Raw genomic sequence first — 21,448 nt, 5'->3', positions numbered from 1 at the left:
TTGGAACTTGGTTCTATTGCTTCATTATTGAGTGACGATTTGTTCTTAAAGGTGACGTTGTTGAGCCCTGCTTTGAAGAAAAACAGAATAGTGTTTTGAAAATGGTTTTGAAGCGTTTTCCATGGTTTAGTACATTAGAATTACATACACTCACTGGTGTTAAAACTCTTGAAACTAATGCCAAATATTAATATTTGACAGCGCAGTCTTCAATGAAAGTTATGAAGACAAAGGTTTGATGTTTTCCCGACGTTTCGATGCTTTGTTGGTGGCTTTTTCAAGGGGTAATGTTGTTAACGTTTTTTGTTCGGTTTTGTCATGGAGGGTAGTAGACGGTGTGTAAGTCTGAATATTTAATAAAATTTTTGCTGCTTTAGAAAACTGAACTGCGGACACTAAGTGTCGAAAAGTCGGGAAAACATCAAACATTTGTCTTGATAATTTTCTCTAAAGGCTGTCCTGCTAAAGAGTAATAATTATAATTGAATCCAGTCGATAAAAAACACAATCTAATTTTTGGGTCAATGCTGAAAAAAATTATTTCAAATTTCTAACAGAAATCTATGCCATAGTTTGTATATTCATAGAGCTTTGTTCTTTGTGGCACTGCTCTGAATAAAGCCAAATTTATTGTCTGTTTATTATCTAATATAAGTTAATAAAGTACATACCATTAAGGAGAAGCACAAAGTTTTCGAACAAACGCAAAATAAATATACGAAAAAACCAGGCAGACAAAAAAAAAGGAATACCATATCTATATTCCAACTGATTCGACAACAAAAAAACTCATCTCCGGATACTTTCGATAAACCCGCCAGCCAGTTCATCATAATTTCCAATAGAACATTTCCGAGCATGTTACCAATCAATTGTAAAGGATAGGAAAAATACAACAGCCAGCCAGCCAGCCAGCCAGTCGGTCCGCCATTTGCATATTCAACCCTTCCGTAATTTTTCATTTATCTTCGGAGCCCGACGCAAAAACTCATTCCCTCGGATGGGACCTTTCGCTGGCTGTAGGCAAAATACATTTTTCATGTACGGCTTTACCAATCTGTTACACCGGTCTGCGACATTTTCGATCGAATTTTCCTCCACCCCTTGCCCATGCGTCCCTTCCATCCTGTGACTCAACCTAAGCCTCCCGTGCTCGTCACCCACCGTTCGTAGAATTACCCCGTTCAATTCAAACGCTTGACGTATTTCCCCCTAAACAGCCGGTTTTTATTGCTCCGACTGGGGAACCCATCGAATTCCGAACTTTATCCGTTTTCCAGCAACCAAGCAAACCAGCAAGCACCCGCCGCTACCGTTAATCTAGGAACAAACGAGATGCGAGATAGGAGAGCAGAAAAAAATAAGAGTAATCTTTCGAAAATGGCCGCTTTCAAATCTGTCACCGAACGGCAACAGGACTGCGGTGGTGCGCCCCGGAGCAAATCGTTCCAAGAACGATGACAAGCAACGGTGACGGCTGGTGGTTAGATTGTCTCCCAAGGTCGGTCAGGCTGCTGGCTTTTAAAACTTACAATCGATGACAAACCCTTCTTCTTGGACGGATCGGATCACCCGGTTTTGTAGGTCAGGGACGGCTTGGGGATGGCTGGCCGGTACCGAAGATGAGAGCGCTAAAGCTTGTGATCCTTCCGAAAAAGTCGAGCTTCGCAAAACCCTCATCAAATTTTGGCCAATCAATAAGTGGGTATTGGGATTTTATTGAAACCGGGAATTTGGGACCAGATTGGCAACTGTTTGAGTCTGTCGTATGCAAAGGCTGATGAATAAGGGCTATACGGATTATTCGACCCAATGGAATCGATTTTTATAAGCATTAATTTTTTTTCTCGGAAGACAAATGGCTCTCAATCCGACTCGAGTCGCGAAGAAGCTTCGGCTACGTGCAGTTGATATTATTGGTCAACACGTCCCAGGTGAGGAACAAAAGCAATTAAAATAATCCGCTTATCGTGGTTGCCAATCAGCCTTCGCTTGCTAGAATATTTTTCCGGTGTCTAAAGCACTGCTCAGAACATCTTCGTTCGGCCAACCTGCCTATTTCAGCTGATTTAGGCTCACACATCGGCCGACTGGCCGCTCGATAAGGTACTAACTCAAGATTTATCGTTCTCCATCAGGAGCTAATGCAGCGCGCCTACCTGCTCGTTTGTCTCGTCCCGAAGCCAGAAAATGTCGATTTTTCCAGCCCGTGCCTGCTGAATCTTCATTTTTCGAGCTCTTTCTTCATCCCCAATCCCCATGGCTTATGTCGTAAATTTTGCTTTGACTCGACATTATTAGTTTATCGAACTTTTTTTTATCCCACCACCAAACCGCCTTTTCCTCACCTAAAGACCTTACGGCCAATTCAAAGCAGATCAATGGAAGCGGAAAGGAAACATAATTCACTCTCCGCCTCCACAAGGGAATACCTTCATATCCCGCCGGACACGAACGAGCATGGTCAATCAATCGGATTTGACCCTAATCTTCAGCTCCAGGTCTGCGCAAAACTCGCCATCGCTGGTGCTGGAGCTGCTGGCTGGTAGGAACTGTGCTTCGATCACCTGCGAGTCCTTCGCGAGGAACAAACGTGTTTGATTGAAATTCAATATCAATAACAATCCTGATCCGAGCGATAAAGCCGCGGTGAACGGAATGTATGACTGCCTCTATACGATAGGCAGGCAGGAAGTAATTCCTATTTTGAAGGTCGTTACGATACCTTTTTTACGCACGAACAACACCGCTGGAGAACGGCCTTTGAACTGGCATCGTGCCGTAAATACTTTGCTGTGATCAGTAAGGCTCACCGAGGACGACGACAACGGCGAGGCCTGATTTGAAATATGGCGTTCATACATAACCCAAAAATAAAAAAGTGTATAGTTCGCACCCCGCCGCCCCGGAGGATAATGTCATTTCGCTGCTGCTGCGCAGGATTTGGCACACTATAAATTATGACGATTTAGTGCTGCTGCTGCCCGTTGAGGCTTTGCTGCTTTTTATTGGGTTTTCCGTGCCCCGAATCTGTTCCGCCCGAATGGTGCACCGGAGTTAGTTTTCCGATGACCTCTTCGTTTGGTGTAGAAATCCTACCAAACAAAGTTGCCGGAATCGGATTAGTGTTCTTTTTAAAGTAATTTTCAGTTCCATTTAACTTTACCATAATAATATTTCGGTAGATTTCGAATATCTGGCTCTTAGAATTAGGGTATTTATTTAAGAAGTAAATTCTGAGCATGGCATTTACTGCTAATGCCTGAAGCTCTTGCTGTTTATGGTGTACCTAAGGGCTGGCGCCCTTGGAGGGATCCACTCTGGCCAACAGCACGCTACGGTCCCGGTCTCACAGGAGCTGCTAGAAGTCTGTCTTCCTTTATGTAGGTATGTTGCATCACCGGTGATTCAACATTGTGGTTTCTTAAACATGCGTATGTACAGGTACCGAGCGCTCGCCTTTGCTACCGTAGTCTGCCAATCATTGCGGTTAGGATTCTTTTGAAGTTTTAACGTAGATACGCAATCCTGCTCGTTCTTTAGCCTAGAAACGTTTCGACAGATGCAATTTTTGTGGCACATCTTGAACGGAAAGATTTAGTTTGCGTTGCGGTTAAGGGCAGCAAATATTTGCCTATGATTTCGACCTAATATTTGTATGGTTTACAATACTCGTCTATTGCTAGCGGTTTTGCTTAAACAAATGGCATTTTACCCTAGATTTCTACTATGTACAGTCAGTGATGTAAACGTCAATATCTTTGCATCCCGGAGGGATAAAATTGAACTTTTTTTGCAACATAAGAAAATTTTTTTAAATGTGGAATACGATGGAAGAATATTTGTTTACGGCACACCATTGTTTTTTGATGTTTTGGCTGAGTGAAAGATACGACAATTCACTTGATGCAAAATTCAATTACTCTGGATTCCGCTGGAATGGATAGTAGTATCATTGTTTCTCGCTGTGTTTTTTATATATTTTGCAATGAATTAGAACGAAGAATTAGTTAACGGTACTGCGTTGTTTCTTGTAACTTTAGCTGGTTGAAGATCATTTTACCCTAATTTTTTAGACTCAAAACTATAAAATTACGATACAATTTTCGTTATTAGCGCAATCTAGCTCTCTACCGACGAATGTGTCATATAAATAACTTTCATTTGAAGATAATGAATAATTTTTTTTTTCTTGCCGGAATCCTACGATATCGACCTTTACTTTTCTCTATTCCGAAAAAAGTACCTAGACTGTGGTGGACAAATATTTATATCTGAAGTACTTGATGACTTTTCCGCAATACACCCTATAACAAAATCTGTTATATTTCTTGTGTAATAAATAGAGTAAGGAGGGGAAAAAGTGCGATGGGGGAAAAAGTGCGATTCAAAGATTTATCAGTGCAGATTCCGAGTAAACTGACTACATTGGCATGGATGGACGAATACTTTGACAGCTTGAATCTATCGTAGACATTTGTTGTTTACGAAGCATAGTTGCTGAGTAATGGATAAATGTTATTTTAGTGCGGTTTTGATATAATATTTCGTTATACCACAGACAAACAGGCGAGACACTCGCGTTAATTCCATCGTCCATTCAAAACCACTTATTTTTCAAAAATGCATGTTTCGCAACATGGCCACACCGCGGCGCTCGAGTGTTGCTTCGAGTTTTCAGTATAAAACCATACATGAACAGTATAAAACCATGCATAACAGAGGGTGCTGGTGTGCAAGCAAAATGTGTAGGACGATGTTTTTTAAAGGATTTTCTTCTATATGTCATGTCAGTTCGTCAGTGGTTATACAGTCGTTCCAAAATTATGGGTCACTTAAGGAATCGTCGCACTACAAAATAAATTATTATCCAATTAAAAGCAAACCGTTTATCACAACAATTATATATTCTGATTATCATATATTTGATTCATAATTTCAAACATGTTTTAGCTAGTATTTTATCTTTAAATTGCATAAATTGAGAAAAGAGTGCGGATCTAACTAAAACCACAATTATGGGTCAAAATTCGCACTGTAACAATTATGAGTCAATTTGGTACATATTATTAGCCACGCACAGAGGCGAATGCCAAAATAGGCAAAGTCTCTAATAAAAAATTAATTATTAGCCACTCAAGAAAAATACACCTTAAACGATGAAAAAACATACGGTTTGGAATTATTTTGACTTCTTCTCTACAATTGTCATTCCTAATTTGATTTCTGGATATTATGGCCCAGATTCGCACCTAACTTTTATTGCAAAACTTAGCTTGCTTCAGAACCTCTGTTATGATCTGAATGCCATTATTCTTTTTATTGTTGAAACTTTAAATTCGTCTAATGGATAAAAAATTTGCTGCATTGGACTAAACTACTTTTAAAAAGTAGTGATGAACCTGTTTTTGTTAAGGTCACCATCTTACGAAAGTTTTGTAGTTCATTACTTTCTGAAATTCGAACAAAACAAAGGGAAATCAGGTTTATGTTGTTTTATCAAAAATATTAATTTAAAATAATAATTTTAAAAAAATCGTCGCCTGCAGTTAATCTTGGCCTGGGACCAGGATTTTTTGTGTTTGGAGAAGTTTGTTTAGGTATGTTTTGTCGACTGTGAAATTTTATTTTATTTTTACCGGCTGTCAGTCTTAATAAATCAGAACAGATTTTGTACTTTCTCCGACGTTTCGACTATATTGTGTAGTCTTTATCAAGGATTTAATCTCAAAACAAAACAAAATCTGTTCTGATTTATTAAGACTGACAGCCGATAAAAATAAAAAAAAGAAGTTTGTTTATATCGCTGCATTTCCGTTAGGTTATAGCTAGCATCAAAATAATTAAAATTTTCGGTTGCTATTTCAATGGTAATCTGTAGAAAGAGTGACCCATAACTGTGTAAAATTTGGAAAATAATGACACAATTATGAGTCACATTTACTTTCCTTCCAATTTCCCTAAAACATATATAAAACATGAATTTTTCTCTTAGAGAATACAAGTTCTACCTTCATTTTGAAACGAATATCATTTTTCAGATGTGATTCTTTTTAATTTGCATTTACGAATTCACCAGCCGCACTTTACGATGTGAATTTGAGCGTTAGTTTGACAGCCGGATGATGTATCAAAATGAAAAAATTCACAACACGTTCTATTCGGTATATAGGCGTACTATTCACTTGCTTAGTAACACAAAATGAATTCATTTACTATTTAAAAATCATTTTTTCAACCAATGAGGAATATTAAAACAGAAATAAGCAGTTAAAATCAGATGTGACTAATAATTGTGTGTGATCCATAATTGTGGAACGACTGTACGGCAAATACGATATCAACAAGAGGATATTACTTGCTACTTGTAGCAGCGTTTTACATCACTCACATATCTTTTTTGAAATTGCGGTGAGGAAACTTTCCAATATATATTTCGATTGATCTAACCTCGTCAAGCGCCTAGCGGGGTAATAGTGCGATTCCTTGACGGGGCAAAAGTGCGATTCATAGACAGGGCAAAAATAATATACAGGTTTAGGCACTGTATTATAGATACTTGAAATGGAAGATCTGCAGGATACTATGTGCTCTACAGATGCTGTTTTTATCCACTGGTGAAACGAAAAATAATCGTTTGATAAAATTTCGATATGGCGGAAGCTGCAGAATACCTGCGGAAAATAAAAAAGGTACAAATTGAGAATATTCTTTTCTAAAAATTATCTGCACGCAAACAGCGCGAAAAAATCAATCGGTTCGTCGAGATAAATAATCGGAGGTTCGAGAAAATTCGATTCTTTCCATTTTTGCATCGCAACAGTCAAGAATATTCTGGTGCTTATGCTCCAGAAGTTTCCCTCTACCTCTGCGTGAATGTTCCAAAATGTTTTTCCCCGTGCGGCGCGTGCTGATTGGCTGTTTGTACGAGGTGCACTGATTGGTGGTGGGGAGCGGTGTAAGGCTTGTTCGCGACAAAATCTGGACACCTCAATTTTGCAATAAAACAAATTTGCTAGAAATTTAATCCATGAAACAATTTTATATCATTTATGTGTGTATCGTAAATAATTATCAAACAAATTAACATTACTTATTTGGTCTACATGAAAAATTGGCGAACTTTGGAGTTTACCCTTGCCATGAGGGTCAGTGCAGAGATGTTGGCAACCAATTTAGCTGCGTTTGTCCAAGATTTTCGAAATTTATCTATAGTTGTTGCTTGTTGTTTGTGCTGGGACAGCTCTCTCTTCACCAAAGCACGATGGGGCGTAACTCTGGACAGTTAGGTGAATTCGCCTCCTTCGGTACAATATGGACTTTATTAGCATCATACCATTCCAAGACATCTTTGGCGTAGTGACAGGATGCCAAATCAGACACAAAACAGCGAGGGTACATCATGGCTGTGTAGGAACGGTAACAATCGTTCCTGTAGGCATTCTTCACGGAATATTTTCTTGTTAACCGTTCCCGTAGTGATGTAACTTTTGCTTGCTCGACCCATATGTAGGGCCTGCCATACTAAATATTTTTTGGAGAACTTTGCTTTATTCTTTGTCCTAATATGCCGTTTCATGGCAGTGTAAAAAGACATACCAGGAAGCTGCTTAAAGTCTTCTAGGACATACGTTTCATCGTCCATTATAACGCATGGAAACTTCGTTAAATATTCGCGATAAAGCTTACGAGTGCGTGTTTTGGCCGTCGTATTTTGCTTATCATTACTGTTTGGCACAGTCCTCACCTTGAAAGACTTCATGCCTTGTCGTTGCTTAGAAGTGTGCACGAATGTTGGCGACATTTTTATTTTACGAGCAATGGTACGTACAGAAAGATCTGGTCTCCTCCGTAATATTTGTTTTACCTTCGCATGCTTGTGGTGATTCCTCAGATCCGATTTTGATCCACTTCCCTTCTTCCTAGCTGTTTAAAACACTGTGAAGAGTGTTTGGAGGAAATCCAAGCTTTTTGGCAAGTTTTCTTAACGAGAATTCCGGATTTTCATTGCGGGTATGAAATGGGGAAGGCAACTAGGAAGAAGCGCCCAACATAGCTCTAGCCATCCCAAGCCCCTACCTAGCGCCTCCACGTGGCCATACCTGGAAATACTTCAATTTGTATAATTGAGTAGCCAAGCTAGGAGGTGCGGGGTCGTGCGGTTTTCAGTTCCTAACCTTACAAATGTAGTTTTAGGCAACCATTAAACCACACGACTTTATTTTCAAGTATTATATGATTTAAACTAATATTTTTGGCAAACTAATCTATTTTCAGAGAGCGAAATAAGGCGCTATATCGTTGGCCAATTGTAGCCTGGCTTCTGGTCTAAATACCATTAGTTCATCCCTGAGGGTCCGGAGTATCACTTAACCTATACTCCCAACGATTGTAAATAAATCATTATCTATGTGTACGGGAAGCGTTTGGTACGGGAGGTCCACGCTTTCTTCCTTCCCCTTGATTTCAAGGAGTTAAATGGAATTAGATATTTTTTCTGGTTCCACTTGATTCCTTGGAATTCTCTCTGCGGTACATGCTGCGCAGTTGGCCTGGCCGTTGACAAGAAAAATGATTGATTCAAGTAATCGTCATTTTCCAGGATGCCTTCAAGAATTGGCTGCGTTAGTGTGAGATTAGATTAGATAGATAGAGAATTCCGGATTTTCATTGCGACCGCACACAATTGCTTTTCGTACCTGCTACCATTTTACGCTGAGCGCTTGTAATATAAACAAGTGTTATATTTTACGAAAGAACAGACATACGTCTACCACTCTGCAAAATATTTCACTCATTGTTAATGTATTTCCGAAGCTGTGTGTGTTTAGGGGTGTCCAAATTTTGTCACGAACAAGGCTTAAGCGTATAAAAGGCGATCAGCTTCGCGGAATAGTTAAGCATTATTTTGAATTTTGAGTTGAGTTGTTCTAGTCAAATATAGTAAGAATAAAGTGAAAGTGAGTGTTTGCTTAATAGTAATGAGAAACCATCCCATTGGTGACTTTTTGTGTATATCAATCGTTTGTGTTAGAGTTTCCAGTAGCTGTGTCGGAGTGTGAAGCATAGTTACTGAAGTGTAGGAGCGATCGATACTGCCATGTGATACGCAGTTTAGATTCACTACAGTACAATCTCAGATTGAAGATACTATAGTTTTGTTAGCTACTGCTGTGCTATTTTCATGGATCCAAAGTTCGCACTTTTGCCCCGTGTTGTTCGCACTTTTACCCTAGCCCCTACCCCCACTAGTGGGGCAAAAGTGCGATTCGGCACTGGATCAGAAAAATGAATAATTTATTTTGCATAACACTATTACTTTAGATGATTTATAGTTGAATGTGAAGATATTGTTTTATTGCATCAACATTAAATATATTTTTACCAAAAATCGCCATTTTCCGACTATACTGTTGTGTAGGATCCCCCAAGGCTCTCATTTGGGATCTCTTCTTTAACTTTTGTATGTAAATATAACTTTTTCGTGTAAATATGATTTCGTATTTCTAAGTTGCAACCGAGATATACAAACCAAATTGTTTGCTGGCTATTCTTCCCATACATTGCAGCTACTCGCATAATAGTTCCATTTATATAACAGACTTTCCATAGAAAATGGGACTGTTATGCGAGTAGCGGCAGTACAGCAGTACCATCAAATAACATTGTATCGAAATTTAAAAACGCTCCGATTTTGTTCAAAACCTGCACCTACGCTTCCTTTTTGGAACGCCTATTTTGACGTAGAACTACGTCTTACGGCAAGGTTTAGGAGTCATTCCAAAATCAAAAAATGCGAGCGTTACGAAAAAATGAAAGATTTTGAGCGCTAAGAACATAGCGGTTTTCCGATCGATTTTCAATATTTTTGCGCCAATCGATCGGAAAATTTTTTACGCAATAATATCATTAAAGAAAACTATTGATTTATAAATGCGCACTATTGAAAAATTGGAAATAACCAAGCATTGTCCACCTGGAAATCCTTGCTTCGTGATTGGTTGAAAAAGACGCCATCATAGTTTTAACATGATTTTAGAAAGAAAAATGACAAAATCTCCCCGTCCTAACAGGCCGAAGACTCTGTGCGACCATTGAACCTAAACCAATTTGATATCTGTGTTTGGGAGATTAACCAGTGCAAATGACAAAGTCACCTCATCTCAATCAGATTTCTTAACACTGCGATTAAACCCTGCGACCATTTTGATGTCTTTGCGTGGGAAGTACGCCAGAAAGAATGACAAGGCCCCTCGTTCCAACAAAAATTTTCACGAATACGATTAAACCTAGTCCAATTTGATGTCTGTATTAGAGAAGCCTGCATGGCAGAAAAAATGACAAAAGTCGCTTGTTCCTGTAGTGTTCGGTTATAATATGAATCTAAATATATGGAGACGCATGTTTGTCATTTTATTGGAAGTGTAGTGAAAAGATCTGCTGTTGATAAAATGGGATTGAATTGGTAAAATTCCTTAAGCGGGGGAAACGATTGGTAATAAAAACAATCTTTTATTTCTGTAAGATAACAGCAAAGCAATAGCTTGTGTTCATGATTTTGTTAAATTGTTTCCAAATGTACATGGAAATAACGCTGAAATCGTTTGTGCGTTGAACGTTGTGCGTATAAGGTAACCAACGTATTTTGGACCCCATCAGCAGCTGTACTTAATTTGGACATTTACAGCAAAATCAAATGAAAGTGTCCAAGTTATATACAACTCCTGATGGGGTCCAAAATAGGTTGGTTACTATACATTGTTACTACTTTTATAAATGTTACAACGCATGTTGCATGTATACTGCATGTATTCATGAAAAATCGCATCATTACTTGCATGGATGCATGCTACTACCACTACAAAGAGACTTACATAGTCCTACGACGTTTATGCGGTCGTGTCTTGTACACAACCCCTCTGATTATTTTGATTTGTTCCATAAGATGCGTTATTCGCACTAGAGCCCTTTTGAGTTGTCCCGAAATTCTATATTTTTACCTTAAGATCAAATTGATAGATCGTGCTGTATTATGTGGGACAATCCGGGAGTGCAATGACTTATCCCGGATGAACAACCCAACAAACATTATTGCTGTATAATTGCTTCTTAAGCGCTTGTTTCCTGAGCATCGGTTATATAACGGTATTCAAATAAAATGTTTGTTGGGAAGTGTCTCACATTGATTGATTTTTCATCTGTACTCTTTACTGTCAAAAAAGACACGACACTTATGGTAAGAACCATGAGTGTCGTGTCTTGTTTGTCCGTGTTAAGTTGTTCTTACATTAAGCAACTAAGTCAATTTATAAGTTGACTCTTTACTGTCTTTAAAGCTGAACTAGTGGAAACGACTAGTTTAATGTTAAAACGCTTAAAGCAATGCTGCAAGTGCGATAGTTTTTTTTTTTTTGAAAATTGCGAAGTGTGTACTTGGTACTAGCGTACTTCGAAAGTGTGCTACAAACCATCGTTCAAGTTGGTATGAAATTCGAAATTGTGATCTGGCACTTTTCGATTATTAACCAGTTTTTTATTATTAGTTCAAACGCACCAATCGCCGCCTAAATATGCCACAACATAAAATCTACATTGAACCAGTTAAATGAAAACCCCGATTTTTGTTAAGTTTTAAATGAAAACCTTTTGAATAACGGGCCATATAAATTAATGTTAAACTGTACCATAGTATGGTCACTAAATTTTGCGCACGAATATCATCGTCACCGAACCGAAACAATTGCCCATATTGCCAGACCGTATGTTGTGCAAGTCCTGCGAAGCCTGCGATACGGTGCGGTGGAATCGCGCCATTCTGGGGCGCGTGTTCACGTTTGGGCTTACCGATATGAATGTCTATAGGTAGTGTACCTGAGGCTGAGAGAGGACAAGCAAGCGGCACGGCAAGCAAACAAATTAATCCAATCTCACTTACCGTAAACGATTGTTGTTACAATTCCAGTCCGGAAATCCATCGTTGCATACGGTCGCGACTCAGGTGACAGAGTCAATATGCTGCAGGGGTGTACGGCGGCGGCAGTCCCGGAGTATGCGGCAGTTTTTATTTATTTAATATTTTTTTTATAAATTTCGGCTCGAATTGGTGGGGTCGCGGCTTATCTGTTTTACGCCACGATTCACCGGAATCAATTAAAAGCGGACTTGCCAACTTGATCCGAATCAAACGAATATGCACACCGGCGACCGGGGAGCACTTTTTATCGGGCAAAAACACCGCCTTTCAGGCTTTTTTCAGGCTGCTTCATTTTCTTCTGCTTCACTGGGTGTTGCAATTCGGTGTATATTTCTGCAAATTGCAACAAACACTTACTTACAGATATATTCACACAATTAATTAATTTTAATTTGATTAAACCAGCGGATTTCACATTTACATTCACTGCTGCTGGCACCTTCCCCACCACGCGAACTGCAACAGTAGGGACCCTTTGTAGATACAAATTTTCACTCAATTCGTTTTCGCTTGGGTCTACTTCTTTTTTTTACTATTTTGAATACACACGTATATTAATCAATCACCCCGTTCAGATGATCGCACTTGTATACAGGAGCAACAGGCGGGACCTGTTTGGAATCGTTTTCCCACAGAAATTACCGGACCAAGCGCTACATACAATAATGTGAAACTGTCGATCAGTACAGTTCCGGGTTGGTGATTTCCGGATCGTGAGACAGCAATTGGCATCAAACCTCGTGGGTCATCAATAATTTAGGTGGAATTTTCACTGCACATTTTCCACATTAATTATGATAATCATGTATTTTTCACTACTCTCACTGTTTGCGGAGCCAAAATTTGATTGCCAGTTTACCGCGCGGCGGCACTGTAAACGCACAATTTAGTCGTCCCAATCAGTGGACACGGGCTTCTAAGCCAAAGCTCAAACATTCATCACTAACGCTGCTTAATTGGTTTGTTTTTCTCGCAGCTGGAAAATTAGTTTCCTGTTCTGCGGCGATGAGGCAACAAAGCTCGTTTATTGGCTGGAAAATCCGGCGATGCATAAATTTTCATACGAATACACGTCGGGCCGCGTCAGGAAATTACTGAATCCGTAAAAATAATTCACAATATTGTTAATTAAAATGTAATTATTTATTCATCAGGTGTAAGCCTTCGATAAATATTATTTCTCACGAACCGACGCATGACATCTTCTTCCCGCTTGTACAACGCCCGGTTTCACCGGGGCACACTTTTTATGCAATCAACATAATTATCACTTCCCGGAGTGGTCCCACCGTTTCGCTCCGTGGCCGGGCTTGCACGTATACACACTTTCACCAGCGCTCCTGCATAAGCAGGGCAGATTCTGTCGGATGTTAATCACTTCCACACAGGGATTTCACACCCTCGATACCACCGGTGGGAGGCGTTTTCCTTTCGCAGAAAATGCAATCATTATGGCGTCCTCCAAACGTATGTGTGCAACTCAGTTGCCGCTTGCCGTTGATCAACTTTGTTTACTTTTTCAGGGGTGGGCCCCGCACACAACACCCAACAACGACAACAGCGACTGACCCCCCTGACTTCACCCAATCGCCGATCAACCGTAATAAAATGGATTTACAACCGGACACCGATTGGGTAATCTTTTTTTGCTTTTTTTTTTCTTTTCGACTAGACGGTATTTAGAAGTCACACTAGCCGGCAGGGAAAATTCACTATTCTGACACGTTGTTATGAGTTTTCACTACCGGATTCGAACGCGCACAAAAAAAGAAGCCTCGGTTCGCCTCGTTAGGACTCTTCTCAAATGCACTTTTTCTCTTCGAACGAGTCCTTTTTCGGGAATTTTCGACCGTTCTAGTTTTTGCTGCCCATGGAAGCTCCAACAACGGGCTTCAATTTACATACTCAATGACAACCACAATCTTGTTGGACCAGAATCCCGCCCGATTCGATTCACCTATATTCCGCACCTAAGGTTTCACGGTATTTCGCGTACTCCGATATCAATGACACTAAGCTTGTACGGAGCGAAAGCCTAGCACAGACACGACGGATAATCTTACGTCACATTTCACGTAGACAAGAAATCAAACTAACCAAACCGCCGCAACACAGGAACGGTCGGATTGGTCGGTCGAGTTTTCCGTCGTTCTCTCAATCTCACGTTTTCTGATTTCTACCGAACGTTTTTCAAACAGGAACTCACTCTCGCTGGCCACAATCAAAACACTCTCCCCGATTAGCATCCTCTTCAAACGTTCCGATCATGTTCCACATGCAAACGTTTGCTAACGCTACCCAACCTGCAGCGAATTTCCCCTCCCTGAGACCCTGAGTATCATTCTCATTTTCAACAGATAACGAACAGCCAATCACTGCACGGAGCGATCATGCGTATTCAGAATTAGTCTCCGTCGGTCGGACCAACAGCGGGCGCACTCATTCTCATGCTAGGCTCCGCTCTCAACTGCCCTAGTTTTTCTCTCCCGACCACTGTTAACGCTCTCTTCACAGCATGCTGAACATAAGGAAAAACAAACAAAAATATGCTCGTACGCGCGCCCAGGACGGGTGGCCGCATCGCGTAACCGTTGTTTATGTTCACAGTCAGCCTACGAAGCCTAACCGACGCGACGGACGGACGGACGGTCCGACGACGGTCGGTCGGCTCTCGCTCTGGTTGTTTCTCGGCGTAGCTCACGCAACACTTGTTACTCATTATCCATCAGTCCCTGCTGAACGTAGCAGGTACTGAGCTCACTCACCCGACCAAGTGACGACGGGAGCCGTTCGTTCGGCAAAGAGAAGAACGTCATCACCACCCAACCCGAGTCAGCAGTGAGCCGAACCCCACAGCCAGCAGGGTAGCGGCAGCAGTAGGGATGCTCAGACTCACTGACGAGGACGACGCCGGCTAGCATGAGGCGTAGCAACGATTTTCACCTGTATCAATCCAGATCGCTGGCTGTGCTCCTCCGAAAGCGAAGATGACAGGCAAGACGAATGATTCTTTGCCAATGCAGATGTTTGATTGAGCTCAATCAGGTCGTTCACAGGTGGGTTGCATTTCCATCCAGGTAGGTAGGTATGTATATGATGGCACGGCACGGCGATGACATGTTTGAACAACTGAAACATTCGGACGACCTACGGAGAAAACGAAAATCAATTTTGCGATATAAATTTGATTGCTACGTGGTTGCATTAGCATCCGGCTGCATTGCTATGACGAAAACGGCCGATCGAAATATGCTTGGCAAACGATGCACTTTGGCGGTGGGCCTGGGGGTTAATGGAAAAGTCTTCGGCCCGCCATGTTAAAAGTATTGCGCGTTAGGCCGTACAACTTTCGTGTTTATTAGTGCGTTAGGCTAAACCGTAAATTGAACTTTTTGTGCGGCGATAAACAATACTTAAAAGTTTATGTTTCAAACAACGTTAAGTATTACTGTTTATGAGAGGATATAAACGTATCGCATCTCGACCAAATGGAAGTTACAAAAATATAACAAAATCACACTGTCGCTTCTCGTATAACAGTTTCAGTTTTTATGTAGTTTCTTATATAAAAGGGACTGTTCACGGATAGAAATTTATTCTTCAAAATGAACAAAATGACTCATGCTTTCAGGTTTCCAGTTTATGTTTTATGAAAACATGCCTTGAATAATAATCATGATATAGAGGCGAACCAGCCGCAGGCTGAAAACCTCTCAAATCTATACCTTTAAAAAAGGATTTCTGCTGTCTGTCTGTCTGTCCGTATGTTCCTTATAGAATCGAAAACTACTGAATCGATCAGCGTGAAAATTTGTATGTAGAGGTTTTTGGGGCCAGGAAAGGTTTTAGTGATGGTTAGAGACCCCTCCCTCCACTAAGAGGCAAAAATATTTTCTATGATGAATTGGGACCCCTCCCCACTTTAAGAGGGGGGGGGGGGCTCCTATACAAACGAAATACAAATTTCCTCATAACTCGAGAACTAATCAAGCAAATGGAACCAAATTTGGCATGTAGAGGTTTTTGGAGGCAAGAATATTTTCTATGGTGAATTAGAACCCCTCCACACTTTAAGAAGGGGAGCATCTACACAAATGAAATACAAATTTCCTCATAACTCGAGAACTATTCAAGCAAATGGAACCATATTTGGCATGTGGGTGTTTTTGGAGGCAACCATTTTTTGTATGATGAATTAGGACCGCTTACCATTTTATGAGGGGGGGCTCCCATACAAACGATGTACAAATTTCCTCATAACTCTAGAACTAATCAAGCAACTGGAACCAAATTTAGCATGTGGGGGTTTTTGTAGGCAAGAATATTTTCTATGGTGAATTAGGACCCCTCCCCACTTTAGAAGGGGGGCTCCTATACAAATGAAAAACAAATTTCCTCATAACTCGAGAAGTAATCAAGCAAATGAAACCAAATTTGACATGTAAGTGGTTTTGGAGGCAAGATTTTTTTCTATGGTGAATTGAGACTCCTCTCCTCTTTAGAAAGCGAGTTATGACCCATCTCCCCTTTAAGAGGGTGGGCTTCCATACAAATGAAATGCAAATTTCCTCTTATCTCGAGAACTAATCAAGCAAATGGAACCAAATTTGGCATGTGGAGGTTTTTGGAGGCAAAAATATTTTCTATGGTGAATTAGGACCCCTCCACACTTTAAGAGGGGGGGCTCCCATACAAATGAAATACAAATTTCCTTATAATTTGAGTACTAATCAAGCAAATGGAACCAAATTTGATATGTGGGGCTTTTAGGGGGCTGAATTTTTTTCTATCATGAATTAAGACCCCTCCCCTGTTTAGGAGGGGGGCTCCTATACAAATGAAATTCAAATTTCCTTATAACTTGAGAACTAATCAAGCAAATGGAACCAAATTTGGCATGTGGGAGATTTTGGAGTCTTGAATTTATTTTATGATAGTTAGAGACCTTTCACCCCTGTGGTAGGGGGATATGGACTCTCATACAAATAAAAAAGAAATTTTTGCGAAACTCAAAAACTAATCGGACTCGAGAAATTCGAGACTCTTCCATAAAACATTAGTCAATAACAAAACCACAAAAACAATCTATAGTAACACTAGATCATTCAGGACGAGACGGTCGCGAGGCGACCCGCAGAAATCACTACTGTCTAGGTTTATTTGTTTTGCTAGGTCTACCTGGGTTTCTTGGAACGAGCGACAGCGAGTAAGGAGAGGATCGCGAAATGGTACTTTCCACAAAAAAGTTTTCCTTGAAATGATACATTCCACTTAAGGTTTTTCGCAAAATGATATTCGGCGAAATATTGTACAATCATGGCGAATATTACTATCGGCTTTCTGGTTATGCAATGAGGGGACAGGAAAGTTGTTTTCTACTTTACTGTGAGGAAACATTGCAAATTTGTGTATTAGACTACCCATTCCAGGTAACTAATAAGCATTAACATAAGCAGCAAATCAGCGTATCTGGTATTTTATACTGCACGTTGTTGTATATTAGCTTTTTGACTGCATAGGTGTTGTAAATTGGCATCCAAAATTGTATTCAAATTCTTCGTGTCGGTAATTAGCTGTAAATTAGCATTGTCAGCACTATAAGAAGGTTATCAGTGAAGTAGCTGTATATTTTGCCAAAATAGCATTTAAGTACCATTTAAGGCGACTTAAATGCTTATTGGCCTACATTTGAATAGCATTGGTGATGCTTATTGGTTGCCTGGGATGCTTTCATAGTTACGTAACTGCCAAAATGAATCATCTAAAGTTGAACTCCTCAGAAACTTGCAAAACTCGAGATTGTGACAAAGATTATCCGAGATTTATGATTTATGTACAACACAGGTTAATTTGTGGCAATACGAAGTCTGTCGGGTCAGCTAGTATAGAATAAAAAAAAATAATCATGATATCACGAACTTTTTACAGTACAACAGAACGTAAGATCATAAACTATTATTCATGATTTTGAGCTGCCTGAGATGGCAGTTCAGTCATGATTTGACAGTAATTCAAGTTTCAAGATTTCATGACTTTATTCATGGTATCGGAATCAGATTTCTTTCCGTGTTGCAAGTAGCGGCAACATATCTGAATGACAACTTTGTTATAACCAAATCATCTTCAGCTTTCATTTAATTTATTTATGTATGATTTAGAGAATAAAAAACTTATGTCGGATTTTAATATACAAAGAGTGCCCTACATCAAATTGCATTACGGAAGAAATGCTGTAGAAAATTACCCACCGGGTATTTTCTGTTGAATATTGGGTAAAAGCAGTAAAGAGTGGCGTCACCCGAAAAGCAACGACGCGAATTTATTTTCCGCAAGCACCTGGAAAATCCTAAACTCTCTCATCATGGATGATTAGACTTACGTCAAGGCGGACTTCTGGCTGCTTTCGGGACTACAGTACTTCACCATCCAGCACAAGTTTGCAGTTCCGGAAGAAGTAAAGATGCAGCAACTTTCGTAGTTTGCCAAGTTTGCGTAGTTTGCCTTTCGTAGTACATGGTTTGGCCAAGAAATACATCATGTGGCAAACGGAGTGCGCCGTTCGTGACTACCGGGGCTGTAAACGGGCAGATCTACCTCAAGGAGTGTTTACAGAAGCGTCTACCTCCTCTATTGAAGCAACACGACGGCCCTGCGATCCTCTGGCTGGATCTAGCTTCATGCCACTATTCAAAGGATGTCCTGAAGTGGTACGAATCCAGCGGGGTCACTTGTACCCAATGACCTGAACTTCCCCCCCCCCCCCCGCACCAGCACTAAGGCCCATCGAAAAATACCGGGCTATTATGAAGCAGGCAATAGCAAAAACATACCAAGGAAGTCAAATCTGAGGAAAACATGAAGAAAAAGTGGGTTTCTGTACAGAAGAAGCTGCAGCCAGATGTCGTAAAGATCCTTAGGAATGGAGTTAAGCGTAAGGTACGAGCATGCGGTTATGGTATTGAAGTTGAATGAAATAAATATGCCAAATGCTTACCAATGGGTTATATTTTATTGTCTGAAAGTTTTCAAAGGATCGGTCAATTAGGTAATTTTCTACAGAGTTCAGTGATACAATTCGATTTGGGACAAAGCTAAAGGGTTCTAATTCTTTTCAATTTGTATGCTAATTAGTAATAGACTTCAACCTTCTGACCAGATAAATATATAAATGTTCTCATTTCAAAACTATAACAAAATTTGCTTCAATAGATGATATTTTAACTGTTATAATTTTAATTCGCTCGTACATTTTTTTTGTATGCCAGGAGGGCATTGGGTTAAAAGGCCACTGCGACAGTCTTAATGATCGTCTGTTGTGGCAGTAATTCGTACGTTAGTTGAAAGGCAATTAATTTTCAAATCACAATAAATGATGCTATATATCAACTATTCGCAAGGAAATTGACGAAAGTGAACTAGTGGTAAAAGATAACCCAGATTTTTTTTCGTTTAACCTTAAGTGTGCGTCCTATGACAAACATGTTTATGTTTTGCGGAAGATACGTGGACTAGCTAACATTCGTTGCAAGCCAGCTATCTAAAGTTGACAAGTGCTACAAGACAAACACAAATTTTCAAATTGCGATATCGTTGCCAATTACCAGAAGAAGTGTGATCAGTGCCTTAGTGGAACTACAAACTTTAAGAAACGGATATAAGTGATATACAGCGCACGAGCATTTAGGATACTTAAACTTGTGTTCCTGTAGAGGGATTCCATGCCAAGTGACGAAAAAATAGCATATTTTTTAATTTCAGTTAAATATCAAAAGAAGTGCATTTTTTTAAAATATTATTGTTTGACATGTTAAAGGTAACAATATACACTACTTGTTCTGAAAGTTGCATTGCTGGCGAATGAAGAGCAAATAAGTTATAATATTTTGAAAATTTCATGTTTTTTTATTTTCAACAAAAAATAATTTTTTACAGTGTATAACTTTATCTAAAGATGAGAATTATAATACTGCAATTCATTTTCAAAATGATGTCAAAGTGGTGATTTTTCAAGGTGAGACCCTTCGATCTCATAAGCGTCCACAATTCGAGTCTTGGTTCAACTAAAGGTAATGACTGAGTATTTGGACACGATGATGATAAGATTGTTCGAGCGACACCATTCTGTAAACCGGTTTGTATGATCTTGCAGTTGCTCGCAGTCTTCAGCAGATCGCACAGTGAGGAATATTTATCAGCATACAACAGCTTGTAGTCAGGGGATATCTATACCTATAAAGAAGGATTTCTGTCTGTCTGTCTGTCTGTCCTGTGTTCCTTATAGAATCAAAAACTACTGAACCAATCGGCGTGAAAATTTGCATGTAGAGGTTTTTGGGGCCAGGAAAGGTTTTAGTGATGGTTAGAGACCCCTCCCCCCACTAAGAGGGGGGGCTCCCATACAAATGAAACACAAATTTCTGCATAACTCGAGAACTAATCAAGCAAATAGAACCAAATTTGGCATGTGGGTGTTTTCGGTGACAAGAATTTATTCTAGGGTAATTTGAGACCCCTCCCCTCTTTATAAGGGGAATTATAACTCCTCTCCCCTTTAAGAGGGGGGGGTTTCCATACAAATTTCCTCATAACTCGAGAACTAATCAAGCAAATGGAACCAAATTTGGCATGTGAAGGTTTTCGAGGGCAAGAAAATTTTCTATGTTGAATTAGGACCCCTCCTCACTTTAAGAGGGGGGCTCCTGTACAAATGAAATACCAATTTCCTCATAACTCGAGAACTAATCAAGCAAATGGAACCAAATTTGGCATGTGTGTGTTTTTGAAGACAAAATTTTTTTCTATGATGAATTGGGACCCCTCCCCACTTTAAGAGGGGGGGGGGCTCCTATACAAACGAAATACAAATTTCCTTATAACTCGAGAGCTAATCCAGCAAATGGAACCAAATTTGGCATGTAGGTGTTTTTGGAGGCAAGAATGTTTTCTATGATGAATAAGAACCTCTCCCCACTTTAGGAGGGGGGCTCCTATACAAATGAAATACAAATTTCCTCATAACTCGAGAACTAATCAAGCAAATAGAACCAAATTTGGCATGTGGGTGTTTTCGGTGACAAGAATTTATTCTATGGTAAATTGAGACCCCTCCCTCTTTATAAGGGGAATTGTAACTCCTCTCCCCTTTAAGAGGGGGGGGGCTTCCATACAAATTTCCTCATAACTCGAGAACTAATCAAGCAAATGGAACCAACTTTGGCATGTGAAGGTTTTCGAGGGCAAGAAAATATTCTACGGTGAATTAGGACCCCTCCCCACTCTAAGAGGGGGGGCTCCTGTACAAATGAAATACAAATTTCCTCATAACTCGAGAACTAATCAAGCAAATAGAACAACATTTGGCATGTGGGTGTTTTTTTTGGTGACAAGAATTTATTCTATGGTGAATTGAGACCCCTCCCCTCTTTATAAGAGGAATTATAACTCCTCTCCCCTTTAAGAGGGGGGACTTCCATA

General features: G+C 39.9%; 1 protein-coding gene across 3 annotated transcripts in view; it reads right to left on the bottom strand.

Moving 5' to 3' along the window:
• Positions 1-21,448, bottom strand: part of LOC128743911 (cell adhesion molecule Dscam2-like) — a 765,320-nt gene that overhangs the window by 724,759 nt on the left and 19,113 nt on the right. For all 3 annotated transcript variants that reach the window (XM_053840604.1, XM_053840603.1, XM_053840606.1), the window contains exon 2: positions 11,936-15,121. In XM_053840604.1, coding sequence (XP_053696579.1) covers positions 11,936-11,975 — 40 coding nt within the window. In that variant the 5' untranslated portion in view covers positions 11,976-15,121. The remainder of the gene's footprint in view (positions 1-11,935; positions 15,122-21,448) is intronic.

The sequence above is a fragment of the Sabethes cyaneus genome, chromosome 3, assembly GCF_943734655.1.
Source record: "Sabethes cyaneus chromosome 3, idSabCyanKW18_F2, whole genome shotgun sequence".
Lineage (NCBI taxonomy): Eukaryota > Metazoa > Arthropoda > Insecta > Diptera > Culicidae > Sabethes > Sabethes cyaneus.
Note: the sequence above shows the minus strand (reverse complement) of the source record. Positions and strands in the feature narration are given on the sequence as shown.